The sequence below is a fragment of the Mustela erminea genome, chromosome 1 (genome assembly GCF_009829155.1).
Source record: "Mustela erminea isolate mMusErm1 chromosome 1, mMusErm1.Pri, whole genome shotgun sequence".
Lineage (NCBI taxonomy): Eukaryota > Metazoa > Chordata > Mammalia > Carnivora > Mustelidae > Mustela > Mustela erminea.
This window is the reverse complement of record NC_045614.1, coordinates 204,838,700-204,858,547: the sequence shown is the minus strand read 5'-3', so window position 1 is coordinate 204,858,547 and position 19,848 is coordinate 204,838,700. Positions and strand designations below refer to the sequence as shown.

Here is a 19,848-nt window from a genome sequence, read left to right as displayed (position 1 = left end):
AAGTGAAAATGAATAAGTCATTGCTGTACACAAGTCCATGGAAGAACCTCATAAAAACACTATTGAATGAAAGAATCTAGACACCAGAATATATATCATATGATTCATTAATACAGGTTCAAAGTAGGAAGACCAGAGCTGTAGTATAAGGAATGTGGCAGAATTCTAAGACAGCCGGCAAGGCTCACTCCCACTGCTGTACATGCACTGTGTCACCCCTATCCTTTGACTATGGGTAGGACTTTGAATAACTTGATTTCTCTGTAATTAGGTTACATTAAATGGCAATGGTAAAGAAACTTTGCAGTTGTAATTAAGGTTCCTAATCAGTTGAGTTTGGATTAATTAGTTAAAAGGAAGATTATACTGGGTGAACTTGACCTAATCAGATGAGCCCTTTCAAAAAGATTCTAGGCCCTCACTGTCAATTTGAAGGTAGAGAAATCCTCCTGCTGGCCACAGAGAAGCAAGGGACCATTTTCTGAACTGTGGAGGTGATCATGGCACAACAACCCAAGAAAGGTCTGAAGAAGGTGAGAATTACCCCCAGCCGACAGCTAGAAAACAGTGACTTCAGTCCCATGACCACATGAAAAAGGATCCCGAGCCCCAGACGAGATCACAGTCATGACCAACACCTTTATTACAGTCTGGTGCGATTCTAGGCAGAGAATCCAGCTTACTATACCCACACTCCTGACCCAGAGACTGTGAGACCACAAATTTGTGCTAATACCAATAAAGTTAGAGCCGTTAGCTACCCAGGAATAAAAAACTAATATGAACAGCCAGGCAGTGGTTTCCCTTGGTGAGTGAGAGGTGATGATTAGGAAGGGAATCTGAAGGAGCTTCTGGAATGCTGGTAATGTTGTATTTCTTGATTTGGTGTAGCCTAAATGGATGTTGACATCATAAAAATCCATCAAGCTAGACACATATGATATATACAGTCTACAGGTATGTTACACCTCAATACAAAGTTTACATAAAAAGAAAAATGAAAACAATGGATATAGGCATTGGTATGTATTGTTCTTTTATACACAAAGTCATTTTGGTGTATGAATCACATACTACATCTACACATAGAATGATTTACATGTTATCATAAGGGATCTTGGCATGGTTGTATTTCTCTTACTCTTTTCCTGAGTTTTTTCAGTGCTGTCAGAATTTTTCTCTTTTTTTCCAGTCCTATTTTAATTTGTATTTCTTTTTCTTCCCAGTATGAGGGAAAAAGGAAAAAAAAAGAACTACAACTAAATTTTGGAATGGAATATTATCACTCCTATGTTTTAAAATACACTGTAGTTTTTTTGCTTGCTTCTTTTTTTTCTTTTTGGTAAGCACAAATTAACACTAATGCATTTCCATATCTCTATTTCTCATTTTTAAAAGTCCACTTCAATTTGTTCTTTCCAAACAGTATCTTTTTGTGAGCTTTATGTTAATTCTTTAAACATATCAAACATTCTACAATCTGAATATAACAATTCCACTCTTTATAGCCCTTAGGTATCCTTTTTTTTTTTTTTTTCTGCACTCATTGATTGTAGCTTCTCGGTGATCAATGGTTTAGATAATTTTAATGTTAATTTTTTCATGTTAATGTTGCTACCTCACACAGATAGGCTGAATTAAATCCTACAACAGAGGGTAGCACAATTTATAATAGTAACAGATTATTACTATTTTTCTTTTCATTCAAGTTATGATAAAGTTAGTTTTTTGCTGTTTCCCTCGGGCCAAATGATCAAATGATGTGGTTTTACAGGTCCTCTTTCTTCGTGAATTTAATAGTTCTTTCTTACCACAAAGAGAGCTGGATCTGCACCTCTCCCCCTGCAGGCTCCGGGCCACAGTTACCGCTCACCAGCACACCTTATCCACTTTTCACCTAGTACTGCTTTCTCATTTGCAGAACGCAGGTATTTCCCTGTCTTTAATTACTGTTATTAGTCTGCTGGGGCCACTATGACAAATACCACAGGCTGGGTGGCTTCGACAACGTGAATTTATTTTCTCACAATTTTGGAGGCTGAAGTCCAAGTGCAAAGCGTCAGCAGGCTGGGTTTCTTCTGCAGTCTCTCCCCTTGGCTTGTAGAGCTGCCTTCCCATAGCTGAAGGTGCATTTGACCCTCCTCTTCCCCCTCCCCACCTCATCCCCAAGGCCTCTCCCTCCTCCTCCCCTACTTATTCTTTGTTTAGCACTTATGCCCTGTGAAGCCCTGTGCCCAGCGCTTTGTGAGGGTTCTCTCACTGGTCTTAAGGCTCTCCCAGGTGAGTATTGTGAGGGGCTCCTTTTTATAGGTAAGGAAACCTGGCCAGAGAGGCTGGGTCACTGACATCAGGCAATACAGGGTGCAGCTGGTATTTTAGCACTGGAGACGCATGAGCAGGCACAGCACATACCCACACGCCCACTGGCAGAAGGTAATGTAACATACAGCAGATATATACATCAAGGAAGGCTCCGATGCTAACTCCAAAATCACATCACAGAGGGAAGTAGGCCATGCAGAAACGCGTCTCTTGTGGTTTCCTTCTGTGTGCAGACATCGCTGGTGTCTCCGTATGCTCTCATCTCTTCTTGTAAGGAGGCCGGTCAGACTGGGTCAGGGCCCACCCTGATGATCTCCTTGAACCTTAATTACCTTCTCGAGGCTCTCGAGGCCTCTGCTTTCAGCTCAGGTCATGATCCCAGGGTCGTGGGAAAGAGCCCCGCGTCGGGCTCTCTGCTCCGCAGGGAGCCTGCTTCCTCCCCTCTCTCTCTCTGCCTGCCTCTCTGCCTACTTGTGATTTCTCTCTCTCTGTCAAATAAATAAAATCTTAAAAAAAAATAAATAAAAGATGCCATTTTAAAAAAATTTTTTATTTTTTATAAACATATATTTTTATCCCCAGAGGTACAGGTCTGTGAATCGCCAGGTTTACACACTTCACAGCACTCACCATAGCACACACCCTCCCCAATGTCCATAACCCCACCCCCCTTCTCCCCACCCCTCCCCCCAGCAACCCTCAGTTTGTTTTGTGAGATTAAGAGTCACTTATGGTTTGTCTCCCTCCCGATCCCATCTTGTTTCATTGATTCTTCTCCTACCCACTTAAGCCCCCATGTTGAAAAGATGCCATTTTTAGGTCTGTTCAGCAGAGGAGTCCATGGATCTACGGTCAGGCTTAGGAACTTAAAATTTTCAAAAGCTTCTCCAATTGATTCTGTGGCCCAGTTATTATTGTTATTTTTGTTTTCTTCTTTTTTTTTTTTTTTAGATTTTATTTATTTATTTGACAGAAAGACAGCAAGAGACGGGAGTGGGAGAGGGAGAAGCAGGCTGCCCACCCAGCAGAGAGCTTGATATGGGGGATTTGGGGCTCCATCCCAGAATCCTGAGATCATGCAGGATCATGCAGGAGCTCAAGGTAGACACTCAACAACTGAGCCACCCAGGCACTCCTAGCCCAGTTAAAAATAAATTCTAGATTCTGCTCATTTTGACCCTACACATTATAGGCAAGAAGAAAACAGAAATATATGATAAAGGATAAAAGCCAGGAAAAATATGACCAGGGAGAAACATGGAGGCAGAAGGCATTCTAAATAATAGAAATAGAATGGAGACAATGAGCAACTGAAAGTAAATTAAAAATAATTTTTAAATGAAAACACTTTACAAATAAACAAGTCCTTTGTTATCATTGTGCAAATGGTACCATAAAAGAGCAAAATCCCCTGTTCCCTCCTGCCATGTATCGTCTGAGAAGACCCTATGTTCACATACACACATACCCTCTGCTGGGTTTCAAAATTATACACACATGTATACAACAGTATTAAACTGTTCCGTAATGTTTTTTTTCACTTAATGGTATATTAGGAACACCTTCAGACCTGACTCATGTTTAGTGGCTGGATATATCACTCCTGTTCAGATTTTATATATAAAATGCAAATTATATATATCATATATGCATTTACTAGCACTTACGCAACTATTTCCATAGGAGTGATTACCTACCTACCTATGCTGTGTTCTTCCCACCTCTTTCTTTCTTTCTTTCAAAAAGATTTTATTTATTTATTTGACACAGAGAGGTCACAAGGAGGCAGAGAGGCAAGCAGAGAGGCAGAAGCAGGCTCCCTGCTGAGCAGAGAGCCCATTGCGGGGCTTGATCCCGGGATCCTGAGATCATGATCCGAGCCGAAGGCAGAGGCTTAATCCACTGAGCCACCCAGGTGCCCCTCTTCTCACCTTTTTCTATAAAACCTGACAATTTCACTTGTTAACCAAGAAATGACTTCAGTTTCAAAATATGCCAAATACATTCAGCTTCTCCCTCTCTTATATTCATATATATATTCAATATAATAAATATTATCAATATGTACATATCCAGCATAATACACAGCACACACTGTAAGTCAGGACTTGGTGAACTTCAGGACTGAGAGGAGTTCTTGGCCTGCTTGCCTGGAAAGTGCAATAGTTCCTCGTAGACCTCTTGTTGACATTGCTTCCAAAATTTCTTCTAGAATAAAAATTAATACAAAAGGTAAAATCAAAGTCATCTGGTGAAGAGTGTATGATCATTAAACAGTATGATTGTAAATGCAGACTATTTACAAATTCTACTCATCTGAGAAAATAATGTATACCAAGTAAATTTCTATTGAGACGGACTTCGGTCAGATGGAAGCACCTGCATTTTCAAGGTATCATGGAGAACTCTAATCAGACTGAACTGCCTTGCTATGCAGCGGTGGCTACTCTGGATTCAAACATTAATTACATTTGTCGTTATAGCAAATAATTAGTTTAGTTACTTCGCTCCCATCCTGGCCTTCCACAATTCCTCTGGGATGAAAAAAGTCAATGAAAGGAGGGCAGACTGTACAGTGACACTAAACAGTGCGAGTAAATGAAGTAGCTTATTTCTTTCAGGGATACTGAAAAAGCAACACCTTCCCTTTTGTAAGTAAGTCAGAGTAAAAAGACTGAATTAAGAAAATGGAGTTATAAACAAAGGAAAACTTAGTAATCGTGATGTGATTTGAAGGGCTAAGGATGTAAGGTATAAGATGAAAATCAAACTTCTGTAGTGAAAGAGAAGAAAGATTACGGTCAATTTAGTTACGGAGTCATCTGGAAACCAAGATCTAAAAATCCATCCCATGAGCCATATCCATGACAAAACCTCACACAAACTGAAGAGTCCGTAGCAGAATTGTTAAGGGCACGAAGACTACAATGTGGTGGGAGAAGACCACCATGTGGAGAGAAAATCCGTAACACTCAGGGTGAGGTGTTAAATGAGGGTATTACAGACTTTGTGTTTGAATTATGAGCTTATCAACTAGGGGAAAAACTGTCCTCCCCCCCCTTAAGAAAACTGTACTTTCTAAAACAAGAAAAAACTACATCTTTTTTTTTTTTTTTTTAAAGATTTTATTTATTTATTTATTTGACAGAGAGAGATCACAAGTAGGCAGAGAGGCAGGTAGAGAGAGAAAGAGGAGGAAGCAGGCTCCCTGCTGAGCAGAGAGTCCGGACGCGGGACTCGATCCCAGGACCCTGAGATCGTGACCTGAGCCGAAGGCAGCGGCCTAACCCACTGAGCCACCCAGGCGCCCGAAAAAACTACATCTTAAAATCTCTCTCTTCTTTCAATATGAGTGTTATGTTTGTTGTGAGCTGTTGTCAGTGATTCTATTTATAGTATTTCAGGTTACTTTATAGTCTTTAACATTACTAAGTTTTGCTTTCAGCAAAGTGGTTAATGATAAACTGGTGGTTTATCTTTAAAGTACTTTAAAGTAAGTGGTTAAAGATAAACTGGTCTGGATTACCTGGATTGTTTTCTTTGATGGTAACTAGATAGAAGAATCCTCTTGGTGACAGGAGATCTGCAGCCAGTGGGAAGAATCGGTCCATGACTTCCCGACCATTTCTGCCACCAGCCCAAGCTGCTTCTACTCCGTGACTTCCTACCTGCGACCATTTAGAAAAGACTGTTTTGTTTTGATTCAAGTTACATTTAGAATCACACACAGAATCTTTCTGACAAGTAACATTCATCAAACAAGTATATACTTTGATTTTACTGCTGTCCATGAGGCAGAAAAGTTGAATCTGAGCCCCACCATTTCCTAGCCCTGTGACCTTATGTAAGTTTGTCATTTTTGTGAATTAGTTTTCTCCCTTATCTGTAAAATCAGAAAAGCAATAGTTTCAACTGTAAAAGTAGAAAAATGATAACAAATTAATTTCTTCCATTGCTAGAATCATGGAGGAACTATATTTGAAGTTTGAAAACACTGCTCTGTCCATATCAAGTGCTTAGTAGTAGTTGTTACTATTTATGCAGTGTTTATATTGATAGACATTAAGTGATTCTTATACTTACTACAGAAGAATCAGGAAGAAACTAAAAGGGAGCTCTTACATTATAAGAGATCTACTTTGCAGGAAGTTAGTTTCAACATGTCCCGCTCAATCTGGCTTTCTTCTAGATTAGAGTATGAATTGTATAGACCTTTTTAGGGAACCCACTTAATACATAAAGGCTCACCAAAGCATTTCTTCATGTAACAATCTAATTATATCATAAAAGCAAAACCCATGAGATTTCACGAGGTCTTAAAAATTTTTAGATTTTTATCATTGTATATTGTTTTCAAAACTAGAGAATATTTTGAAGAAACCATTCAAATACTATTTTAATCCTAACAATTATTTTCTTCCTATATCTTTCACTGGTTTTGTCCATAGGTTAGTTTAAATTAATTGTATACAATCATGCTTACTGTTTTTTTTTTTTTTAAAGATTTTATTTATTTGCCAGAGATAGAGAGAGTACACACAAGCAGGCAGAGAGGCAGACAGAGGCAGCGAGAGAAGCAGGCTCCCTGCCGAGCAAGGAGCCCGCTGCGGGATTCGATCCCAGGACCTTGGGATCATGACCTGAGCCAAAGGCAGCTGCTTAACCAACTGAGCCACCCAGGTGTCCCCATGCTTATTGTTTTTATTCATTTAAATGGTATACTTTCTTCATTAATTTAAATTTCTTTATACCTATACTATTTTATCAATAAGAGAAATACATTCATTATACCTGCTTTAAAAAAAAAACCTGCACTTTCCCTTTTTACTGTTTTGCTTGTCTGCTCCTTCCCGATCTCTCTCTCTCCCTCTCTCACACACACAAAGATACACACACACACGCACACACACACCGAGTTTTTTCTTTTTTGTCCATGTTTTACAAAGACAGAATTATATTCTGTATTTTTACCCAATTATCTTGCTTTTTTCAATCAACAATACCTTCAGATGAGCTCTTCATATGACCAGGTATGGTTCTGATTTACTCTTTTAATGGCGGCCTAAGATTTTATAATGCAAAAGTATCCTATCTTATGTAGCTATTGATGAGCACCTGATGCATTCATTTGCTAAAATTTTTTTGCATCTAAGTTTTTTAAAAGATTTATTTATTTGTTTTAGAGAGACAGCAATGGAGCCGAGAAGGGGCAGAGGGAGATAATATCCAAGCAGCCTCCTGCTGAGCGCTGAGTCCCACGCGGGCCTGACTGCACCACCCATGACATCAGGACCCGAGCTGAAACCAAGAGTTGGACACTTAAGCAACTGAGCCACCCAGGCGCCCCTTTTCACATCTAATTTAAATTATTTCCCTATCTATCATAAATGTCCTGATACAATTTTCCACCAATTATGTTAGGAAACTTATCAGTTCTTTTGTTTTCTGTCAAGACTTTCCTCCTAGAGACTTCTCTTTCCTGGCATTCCTAGAATTACTTCTTTTTCTGGGGCTCTTGTCTTCCTTTTCCTTGGTTTACCCTTGTATTTTGGTGCAGCCCATTCTATGGATGTTTCATCAGGTAAAATGGTCTGTGGACAGACACACTGGATGGTGATAAGCCTGTCTCTCGTTCTTCTCAACTAGGACCCCTCTGTGCTAGACCCTGTTTATATGCCTCCCCAGGGATGCTCAGCCAGGTTTATCTGCTTGAATTAGAAATGACCCTACGGGGAGATATCTTGGCACAAGCAGATTCTTACAGACCACAGAAGGAGTGTTTCCATCTTTCCAGGGAGGAGTCATGTTTGGTGGTCTGCTGCTTGCCTGCTACCTGAGCCTTGCTGGGCCTGCTCTTGATCCTTGGCACACACTAGAAGTGCCTCAGCTCCTGTTTCTAGATATACCAGTAAGTACAGCCACAATTGTTTAGATGCACAAACTCCCATTATTTTTATATTATGTCTCCTGGATCTAAACCCTAAGTCTCTTATCTTTTGCCTTCATAATTTCCTTCTTTTTATCTTCATGCGCTGTGCACTATAATCTTTCATCTGGTTTCCAGAACACCGATTAGGTCTTGACAGAGACCAGATCCTCTTTTAATTAATTTCCTAATGTTTTATTTTGTAAAACATGTTTTTAAAGCTCAAGGAAGTCTTCATTGTCCTACACTTCGATTCTGCTGTGCAGCTAACTGCTCAGCTCATGGGAATTATGACACCCGCTCAAGCTGTTGGGACTGTGAAAGAGCAGAGGTCCCGCCTCCTCTCAATCATCTCCGCGTTCCAGCAGCTCAGCAGAAGCAAGTACGCAGCTTCGTAGTGGAAATGCGGGAGAAAGGAAGCCCATTCGTGTCCCCATGTTCCCAGACTCTCCTCTTCATTCACTAGTCTCGCCAGAAGTTTACAGATCTGATAGACCATGATGTACTTAACTGCATTTCCTCTGTTACATATATAGGTTCATATTATTTGCCATCATAAATAAACATGCAATAAGCATATTTTTATGAACATCAACTTTTATTCTACTGTTGAATGATCTTTTCTTTCTTCTTTTTTTTAAAAGATATTTTTTATTTATTTGACAGAGAGAGAGAGAGAGAGAGAGATCACAAGTAGGCAGAGAAGCAGGCAGAGAGAGGAGGAAGCAGGCTCCCTGCTGAGCAGAAAGCTCCCTGCGTGGCTCCATCCCAGGATCCTGGGATCATGACCTGAGCCAAAGGCAGAGGTTTTAACCCACTGAGCCACCCAGGTGCCCCCCCCCCCTTTTTAAAGATTTACTTATTTATTTGTGAGAGAGAAAGACAGCAAGACAGAGTGCACAAGCAGGGGTAGCGGGAGGCAGAGGGAGAAGCCACCGAGTAAGGAGTTTGACACAAGACTCCATCCCAGAGTCCTGGGGTCACAACCCGAGCCAAAGGCAGAGGCTCAATCGACTGAGCCACTGAGGCGTCCCTTGAATGATTTTCTTCAATTATATCTCAAGGACTGAAATTATGGGACTGAAACATTTTTATCATTCTTGAGATTTATTCACACAGTCCCTTCCTAAAGAGTGGTACTAAGCTGCATTGGCCTCAACCTCTGTTAACCCTATCACAATGACTTTCCCTCTCATAGGTGTTCCTAGTCAGAGGAGCAAGAAGTTCTCAGTTGCTTAGCTGCCCTTCGTACTAATAGCAGCTACACAGACTTTGCCATCTCAGCAGAGGACAATGTTTATCAGCCTTGCCATGATTCACTGATGAATAAAACAGGATCATGAAAAGTTCAAGGAAAGCGGCCTTAGTTCATTATTAAACTTTGTCAACCTTGACCATTCTCTCTTTAAATTCAGATATGATTTACCTCTTCATTATTGAGATTTTCCAAATCATGTATTTCAAGATGTTTCTTTTCCCTACCTGAAATAAGAATCAGCGCCCCCACACCTGTGAAAGGAGTAAATTGTTGACTTTCAGAAAGAATTCCCATAATGAATTTAAGGATGATTAAAAATATTGTTTTGCAAATTTGCCATTCATGATAAAGGGGACACATACACAAATTTAAACATATGGCTTGATTTTAATAGGAATTGTAAGGATGAATATGGGTCACTGTATTTCCATTCGTTTGAGATTCCTTTCCTGTGTCTACCAACATACCTGACTATTGACAATTATGAGTAATATCAGACCGGTCTGTATTAATCAGCAGCTGATTAATGTCATATAATGAGTTCCTTTGATTTTATAAGGAAAATACCTGAAAATATTAATAATTAAATCTTGTTACCATCTTACCTCTTCAGGTGGAGTCACTACATAGGGGGGATTAAACACCAGAAGATCAACTTTTTCCTTCAATCTTGGTAATAAGCCTTTGACCTAAATGTTTTAATAGTCAGAATTTTAAACTGGACTCAGAATTAAAATAGATAAATACATAAATCTTTAAAAATACTTTCTTCCCATGATTTTAGAGAAAAATGCATTAGAGGACTAAAATTATAGACAGAGATAATATTTTTATATTTTCTTCAGATATAGGTTAAATGCATTTACCTAAAAACAGGAAATTAAACTATTTATCAGGATGAACATAAAATGAATGTACAAAAAGCCTCTGCTTTTCAACAGCTCATATGTTTACTTTTGGGTTCACTTTTGGAAGATTAAATAAGGAAGCAAGCTCTCCTATGTTCTATATAGATATATGTTTTTAACCTATTGCTCTAGCTTAAACATTTATTTTCTGTAACCAAGAGAAATGTTTTATGAGATAACAAAAAACATGAGAAAATACATACGTATAAAAATAGATATACATATATGTGCATATATATATATATATATATGCTTTACTCATAAAATAAAGATATATAAATAAATGTATTGGCTGGAACAATTAGATATCAAAGAGAGGACTGAAAAAAGTAAAAGAAACACTGAAAATCTCAGTTGTTGGGCATTTTGTAAATCTTTAAACCATTGGGTGCAATTTTCTGTGAACCCACAACAAAAATGTCTTTTTCAACAAAGTGCTTTCAGGGCACAATGCCATTTAAAGTATTCCTTTGGTTCCTCTGATGACTGAATTACACACCTACTCACAGAACCTGGTCTCGTCATGCCACCCTGCGCTGTCACAGGCACAGTAAGGTAAAAACACGGTATGTGGATGGGACATCACCCCTAAAGCCATTTCCTTCAATTGCCACTTTGTAGAGACTCTCATCCATGAATTCTGAGGCTGTTTCTTTTCTTTTCTTTTTCTTTTTTTTTTTTTTTTTTAAGATTTATTTATTTGAGAGAGAGACAGAAAGAGCGCATGCACACATGCCTGAACAGGGCAGAGGAAGAGGAAGCAGACTCCCCACTGAGCACGGAGCCTGATGTGGAGCTCCATCCCACAGGCGCTGAGATCCGGACCCAAGTTGAAATTAAGAGTGGATCAGTCGGTCACCTAGCAACTGCGCTTAACCAACTGCGCGCCAACCAGGCGTCCCCTGAGGCTGTTTCTTGAGATGGAATAGCTGAAGTACTTCAAGGCAGGGTCCGAAGTCTCAGGAATTTTATTAACATTCTTAAAATTCTCCCATATAGGCACAGAGACCTACCATTATTCACTAAATATTTTTCTTTAAAAGGACCTTTTTTTTTTTTGTTAAATAAATTTGCTCTAAAGGGAAATCAGTATTAGTTCCTGGAAACAGAAATGACTACAAGAATAAATGGGATATAAATTTTTAAAAATGTCATGGTTATAGTTACTGCTTCCAGTCTGAGAGTGACGCAGGCCTTCTGCCTCTCTGTTAAAGAGACATTTGGTGGGGCCCCTGGGTGGCTCAGTCAGTTAAGCATCTGCCTTCAGCTCAGGTCATGATCCCAGAGTCCTGGGACTGAGTCCCACATGGAGCCTCACATGAAGCATCCCCACCCCCACCCGCTCACTGTGGGGGGGGCTGCTCAGCAGGGAGCCCGCTTGTCCCTCTCCTCCTCATGTCCTGCTTGTGCTCTCTCTCACAGTCTGTCTTTCACATAAATAATAAATACATAACTATGTAAATATGAGACTGACGTGCTACTACTGGCTAACGAGGCACCTCATAAATATGTAAATAAATAAAATCTTTGAGAGAGAGGAAAAAAAAAGAGACATTTGCAAATGTTTTAAAGGTGTTAAAACTGAGACCTTCTCCCAGATGTAATCAAAATGGCTGAAGGAGGATTAGAGAGGAAAGAGCTTTTACATCATGTGATTCAAAGTTATTTAACACTCAGTCATACCGTCTCAGTCCTGGGCACATCACTGGGCTATTTACACACAGTGTGAAACACTGCCTTACAGCTTCCATTTTATCCTGGTTTCTAAAAGCATTTCTGTTTGTCGTCTTAATAGGCCTGTTAACTGTAAAGTTCAAAGAGAACACACGAACAGTATCTTTGAGGAGGTGTTGTTATGGAGGTACCTCTTCTTTCTCTATTCATTTAAAAAGTGAAAAGTAACATTTTTGAGGGAAGTGATTCAGGAATACCTTTGTCTGCAAGTAGGAAGATGACTAGTTATCTGCTGTTCCTTTTGGTAGTGATACTGCAGCATGAGGAAATATATTTGAAATCACCAATTTTCAATTACATAAAGAAATTAAGTTTCTCACATTGTTAAAAAAAAAAAAAAAAAAAAGTCCAGAAGGTAATTTTCCAGAAATGTTGAGAAGGGAAACTAAAAAAGAATTTGCTTTGTAATTGTTTATAATGGCTCTGAGGTGGGGGCACCTGGGTGGCTCAGTCATTAAGAGGCTGCCTTCGGCTCAGGTCATGATCCCAGGGTCCTGGGAATGAACCCCATGTCGGGCTCCCTGCTCAGCGGAGAGCCTGCTTCTCCTCCCTCTGTCTGCTGCTCTGCCTACTTGTGCTCTCTATCTCTCTGTCAAATAAATAAATAAAATCTTAAAAAAAAAAAGGTTCTGAGGTACTATATATTAATAATCATTGCAGTATGGATTTTAAATAAAGGAAAAAATTGATATTAAAATACAGAAAATTATGTAGTTTAGAAAGGAAATGGATTTAAATGAGAAAGTCACTGTAGACTGGATATAAGGTCTAATCCCACCCCCCCCCCATTCCACATTCAGCTTTTGGGTGGTCTCAGAACATTAGAACAGACCTAAAAGTGGGGAAGTAAGCAAAAATAGCCTCTGACAAGAAGTTTTAAATTCAAACAGCAAAATGTACTTGATTTATAGGAGAGGCTCTTATTTAGAGCCCCTGAACTCTTAGCTTAAATACAAGCTTAACTAAATCACTTGTTTGGTATTCTAGCAAACAGCACATGGAAAGAGAGAGCGGAAATGCCACTAACAGGAAACAGTAAAATAAGACAACATAAAGCAAGAGAAAAGAGACAAAGAAGAGAGGAAATGAAAACTCAAATCACTGCAGGCTCTAGCTACTCAGTGTAAGGCAGAAAGCCCTGAGTAATCCTCATCACAGCTAGCACAGAATAGGAACTAAGGCTCATTTTAATGACCCGGAATCAATCAAAGATCAAGTTATGTTTAGTTTGTTTTAGGAATGTAAGGAAAGCCATATGACATATCTGAAAAAAGTCTTTTTTCTAAAACTAAAAAAGAAGCAAAATAAAAGTACTGCTTTGTAAACAGGTAAGCTGAGTTATCTAAAACAATGATTTTGATCATGGCTGTGGTCATCTATGCCTACTGTTCTGAATATTAAACACAGAGTTTTGTAAGTGGATCATAATCTGTGCTAATGCCTCCTTCTTCCTTCTTTCTTTGTCAGCATTCAGGGTCACCATCACCTCAAACCACCGAAAGAGTTGACTGGCACGGACTACCATGAGCCATGTCCTGAAACAGCCAGGAGACTTCTAGATTTAGACTCAATGGTCTGGGCTTAAATTCTGTAATTATCACTCTCTTAGTTACAGGACTTTAAAAAATGAACCTCACCTCAGTTTCTACCTCTGTTAAAATAAATATATTCTGAATTTCTTATTTATCTAAAGTTTTATTATTATACCAAAACCATATATTTAACATTAATCATGGACACAATAAAGAAATAAGTTAAAATTTTAAAGGGCGAAACCTTCATGGTGATCCCATGTAAATCACCTGAGTACCTTTCTTGATAATCTAGTTTTTAATAGCAGTAACAAGTTCTAATAGGTAAGAATTTCTTACATATTTGGCTTAATTCCTTCTAAGCTGAAAAATCACTTCTGAGTTTAAAAAAGCAGAAAAGCTAAATACTCTTAACACTAAGAATACACATCACGAAGCACGGAAAGCATTTTTATTTCTATCCCTATCTGGTACTTGGTGTTAAGATTCTTTGCTTACAAAAAAGCACTTCTAACAACAACAAATATCCAAAATTATCAAAGTCTTACTAATTAAAATATTAAAGGAAAACAGCGACTGGGAAATATATGTGTAACTTAAAATGATGGTTCTGTAATTGTGGTGTGTTTTTTTACCTTCCAGGCCTCATTCCCCTCTTCCTTCTGATTTCATCTCCTTGATCTCTAATGGGTAAATTCTCTATCCTCTCATTCTCAATGAGAATGAGAATTTAGCTTGGGTTGGGCTGATCCCAATGCAGCTGTCCGGGGTGGGACTATGACTCAGGCCTAAACCAGTCATCTGCATATTTCAATCCCCTTTGGCCACAGTGAGAGATTTTGAGATGGCATATGATCCAAGACGATCCAAGCAACACTCATTCTGGGGCTTGTAAGGCTAACTAAATAGAAAGAGTTTCTTTCCATGGAAGGATAAGGGAGGTGTTTGCTGAGAAGTGAGAAATAGACATGCAAGTATCTTCTTACCAAGAAGAAAAAGACTACCTAGACATAGAGCCAACAGAGAAGTTCAGAGCTAAGAAAAAGATGCCTGTCATATCATTTGAGTTCCTGAGGCCAGCTGGCACAGCTGTGTGTGTGAAGCCACACACTTTACTTAAGCCAGTTTAAACTGGATTCTCTGTCACTTCTGACCAAAAGATGACTGATCCTTCCAAGACAGTAGAAATTTCCTTTGAATTTTGGACAAGATGAATTACATCAGTTAAGAATTTACTTTGTAAATTATGGGGTATAATATTTAGTGGTTAAAAGTTAATTAATTTATCACTCAAGCTTCTTTGACCTAATCATCTTAACCTTAACTTATTTGAAAAGGAAATTAAGTATTATTGGACAAGGATGAATAGCTCACCAAGTCTGTAATTACTGGCTGAATGTGGACTTTGTTACAGTATGCTGTCTCCAGAGTGCAAGCTGCTGCTTCAGGGTTGATATCAGTGCACCTAGAAACAGAAAAGAAAGAAAACTGTATTTTATGACCATGAGGCAACCTATTACTGAAAAATTTAAAAATGTTCCACAGCTTTTTTACAAAGCAGATTTAGAAAAAAATGAAAATGCTTTAATAATGGTGAAGGAAAAATAAACAAGATGTTATATTAATAAAAAAGATTGTTATATTGATATAACATGCAAGAGTAGAAACTACACATACATGCATACACATCTGAAGAAATTAAATTATGAATCTAATGAATACTATGCCACCACAAAAATGAAATTTAAAAGGAATTTTCGAAAAATAGTCATGATACAATATTAAGAACATAGGGAATGGGAAAAAAAGAAAGAAACACACTTGGACCATGTGTGGTAGAATTGGAAATGATTTTTATTTTCTTCTTTAAACTTTCCATATTCTCAAATTTTCTTAAAAAATTAAGTAATTTTCAAATATTTTCTGGTAATCATTGCCTAAAAAATTTCAAATTTAGAAATACCCTAAAAATTATTTTGTTGCTTCTATAATTATGTAGTATGATGGAACAGTTTTGGACATGCAGTTAAAATGTTTAGGGAAGAATAATTTATATCTTGAGTCCTTACTACACTTAAGTAGACCCTTTCAGATATATACCATTCATTTATAAAAATGATTTCATTCCGGCAGTCATACCCCTAGTGAATTTCTTAGTGGAAGATGTGGATGAATTTGATATACTTATACTTACATGTACAAAGCTTGAGGACCTATCATAGAGGCTAGGAAGGCAGATACCACTCCAGACCCTGATCCAACTTCAAGGCATATTTCCACTCTAAAAAAGCAAAATAAAATAAATGAGTACAGTAGGATAAAAATATACATCACAGAAAATGATGCTCAATCTACTTTTTTTTTTTTAAGATTTTATTTATTTATTTGACAGACAGAGATCACAAGTAGGCAGAGAGGCAGGCAGAGGGAGAGAGAGAGAGAGGGAAGCAGGCTCCCTACTGAGCAGAGAGCCCGATGCGGGGCTCGATCCCAGGACCCTGAGATCATGACCTGAGCCGAAGGCAGCGGCTTAACCCACTGAGCCACCCAGGCGCCCCTCAATCTACTTTTAATGTGTATTTCTCCAGCATCACTCATCTGCAAATACACGGAAATACAAAAGAAATTTATAAACACACTAATTTCTGACAACCACTCTGTGCTCATGTAATACTATTTAACTCAGAATTGTTTGGGGGTGTGTAATTAAAGTCCATAAAATAGATGTCTTCCAATTAATTACTACAAAACATTATAGTGGAATATATAATATATATTATGGAATATATGGAACATATAATATATATGGAATATATAGTATATATAAACCTATGGAATAAGGTTGAGGGTTGAAAATATTAATATGAAAAACATCAATCCTTCTCAGAGGGGTTTAGTAGTTTAGTACTTCCCTAAAATGATAGGGTTAGTTATTATACTATTTATTTATGATGTTTTCTCTATCATTTAAAAGTACGTAATATTCACAAATCCATTAACATATCCTAGGGAAAAAAAATTCCCCCTTTCTCTTAATAGATTTAGAGCAGGAAGAAAATTTGTTATTTGTACAGCTGTACACTGAACTGAGAAAATCTCACAGAATCTGATCTTATAATATTAGTATAATTTTAAAATGCTTTTGAATAAATTATTACTCTCTATTTTAACCTTCAATTAAATTTACTTCCCTCCCTATAATCTACATATGCATCAGAAGCACTAGTTTTCTCCAATCACAGAAATGGGTTTAATGGGATTTAGGTCTTGCTGGCTACTAACGCCTCAAACAACTATCCAAAAATAAACTCTAGCAGCTTCTAATTTTTGGAATCAATCCACATTATCTGACAAAACTTTATTAATCTGTGGGAAGGTCTGTTGAACCTTATCAGGAGGCTTTTATTTGAAAATAAGTATTATGCTTTCATAAACAGAATCCCAAGAACAGAAATAATCTGACTTTATAACAAAATCAGCTCCTTTCACAGCATACTTTGCAGTGCAATTTGTGCTTGTAAATCTTTCTGGGCTATCTTGGGACTAAAAGACAAATTACAAAAAGAAATATACCGTTCTATATTCCAGTAAGTCCCAAAGTTCCATCGTTTACAATGAAAAGCTGGTTTAATAAGCGTTGGGGCACTTTATAGATGGAAAAATCTGACCAGGTTGAAGAGAGAGAAACACAATACAGAAATACAGATCTATGAAGCCTGACTGCGGTTTCATCTTGAGATCATCCAACTTCAAGTCTTGATCTTTAAATAAATCTAATTACTCGGATTCCTTTCATTAAAAAAATAACAATGCAGGTATTCATTCTTTTAATGTCATTTAAAATTTATGGGGGGGGCACTTCAACAAGTCAATTTTATTATTTACAAAGTGCTAGGGAAAATTCCATAGGCTGCTAGCTCTGTAGCTAGTTTAACATTTTAAGGTAATGAAACATTAGGCTCTGCAGTCGCACTAGCCACGTTTCAAGGGTTCTGCAGCCACACGTGGCGAACCGGCCGGTGGTTCAGGGCAGAATATACCATTCAGTGGGTTTCAAAATACTTATCCACGCCACGATCCCACCACCTCACTTCATTTTGTGCCCTTCCCTTACTATTGGGTGCTTTTGTACAGTGAGTAAATTAAATGCCACGCAACTTTTAACACTGACGAAAACATTTTATACTAATAAGCCACGTTTTCCGGGGTATTTGGTTTTTAAACGTGTTATCACATCACTGCTCTCGGGGGCTTGTGGAAAAGATACGCGCTGGCGTAGTAAGGAGCGGTGGAGCTCCTGGGACCAAAGCAACACGATGGCAAAAGTAGAGAGGTCCCCGGCCCGCTCATTACAGGAATCTAAAGGGACATCGTCTGGAAGGGTTCTGGTATCCATGTTCGCCACGTCTGCGGACACCGCCTCCTCTCGGGGCAGACTGCATCCCTTCTTTCCCCGGCTCTCCTTCACCGCTGCCTCTGCAGGACGCCCGAGCCCTCTCCCGCGGGGACCCTCGTCCTCCTCGCACCCTGTCAGCTCGGCCGCTGCTGCCTCGAGCGCGTCCAGCAGCAGGAACGTATCCTCCGCGGGCTCATACACATTGGTGAAGGCGCCGCGGCCCACGTGCCCATGCAGCGGTGTTGGGAAGCTGGGAGCCGCCATGTTTCTTCCCTCTGTCCCACGCGCAGGCGCCGAAGTTCCCCGCGCGCAGGCCCAGCAGCGGGGGGCGGGGCAATAGGGGGCGCAGCAGTGGGGGCGGGGCGCCAGAGGCGGAGAGACGAATCTGGGCTTGTTATTTCTAACAGTTTGTCGGTGAATGTTCTTGGAATTTCTAAGTAAACAGTTACGTAATCTGCAACTGCTGACATTTACTTTCTTATTTAGAATATTTAAATTTATTTTATTTCATGGGTTAGCCCTTGATGCAGGGCGTCCTTGTTTGTTTTTGACTAAAGGGAGTATTTTTTCCTTTATATTCAAAAGTTTTCTTCTATTTCTTGTTTGCAAAGAATTGAAAAAATACATAATGGTTACTAAATTTTACTTTTTTAAACATCAATTGAACTTTAAGTTTTGAGCTTTAAGATTAAAATTTTTTTCTCACTTAATTTTTTACTGTAGTATATTATAAAAATTACCTTCCTAATGTTGAATCATGAAGGCACTTTTTATAAGTCTCACTCAAGCAAGATGATTTTTCTTTTAATATCCTGCTGAATTTGGAATGCTAATAATCTAGCTCTGTTTTGATTATGCTGTCCTCACCAGATGAGTTAGGACATTGTTTCTGGAACATTTGGTAGAACTCATCCATGAAATTGGATGGATTTAGTGGGGTTTTTTTGTTTTTGTTTTTCGTTTTTTGTTTTTAGTGGATGGTTCTCTGCTGTTTTGGGGCATCTTCTATAGATTGTTAGATTCTTCAGACATTTGTACTCTTTTTGAGTCAATTTTTGCAATTTTCCAATAAAACATTTTTACATCTAGTTTTTAAAACTTGAGTAACAAAAAATACAGGTAAATACCTAGATACCATTTTTTAAAAACCTGAGTACCTGTCACCCAGAATTGATAATTAATACTATTTTCTCATATTTCCTTAAGAGTATTTTATTTTAAAAATACATATTTTTACTATTTAATACGTGTTAAATGTAATATTTATTATAACGAATTAGCTTCATTATCATGGAGACTCACAAACCCAAAATCTGCAGAGCCAATTTCCTATCCTTAAAAGAGTTTTTAAATATAAGAACTAACATAATACAGACGAAGTGAATGTTTTTTCTGTATTCATCCTCAGTTCCGTTTTGGAAACCTCTCTCCAACCTGACTTCTCTCATGAATTTAGCGTGTATCCCTCCAATCAATGTTTTTATGTTTTTACCTTCAGATATTCATGAGCAGTTAATGGTTAGTATGTTGTCAAATTTGTTTCGCTGGTAATAGTTTGGACAAACTGTTCTTCCCTTTTCTTTTTCACTGAAAATTCTTACTCTGTGTTTATATATGTATATATAAAGTTAGTTTACTCCTTTTCATTCTTTTTCATTGCCAGATAGTATTATATGTAAATATAAAATATCCTATCTGGAATGGATAAATATCTATTGGTAAACATGTAATCCTCTCCAGATTTTCATTATTTTAAACAACACTGTGATTAA

General features: G+C 38.2%; 1 protein-coding gene across 2 annotated transcripts; it reads right to left on the bottom strand.

The window, feature by feature from the left end:
- Positions 1-4,163: 4,163 nt before the first annotated feature.
- Positions 4,164-18,392, bottom strand: N6AMT1 (N-6 adenine-specific DNA methyltransferase 1). 2 transcript variants are annotated; one of them, XM_032353373.1, is made up of 6 exons: positions 18,207-18,392; positions 15,875-15,961; positions 15,055-15,145; positions 10,112-10,195; positions 5,849-5,990; positions 4,164-4,530 (listed from the first exon to the last, which is right to left on the bottom strand). In XM_032353373.1, exons 1-6 carry the CDS (start codon positions 18,338-18,340, stop codon positions 4,424-4,426), a joined length of 645 nt encoding a protein of 214 aa, XP_032209264.1. In that variant the 5' UTR covers positions 18,341-18,392; the 3' UTR covers positions 4,164-4,423. The 2 variants fall into 2 exon arrangements, with proteins under 2 accessions (XP_032209264.1, XP_032209273.1); XM_032353382.1 differs by lacking the exon at positions 10,112-10,195 and having other exon boundaries at positions 18,207-18,391.
- Positions 18,393-19,848: the final 1,456 nt, after the last annotated feature.

Bases quoted from the DNA above. Each gene is read 5' to 3' on its own strand.
- N6AMT1 (XM_032353373.1), bottom strand. From the start codon at position 18,340: ATGGCGGCTCCCAGCTTCCCAACACCGCTGCATGGGCACGTGGGCCGC. The intron at 15,962-18,206 runs GTGCGAGGAGGA...TTGCTTTTTTAG, and splicing joins GCAGCGGCCGAGCTGACAGG to AGTGGAAATATGCCTTGAAG. The intron at 10,196-15,054 runs GTGAGCTATTCA...TAAAACATTTAG, and splicing joins AGCCAGTAATTACAGACTTG to GTCAAAGGCTTATTACCAAG.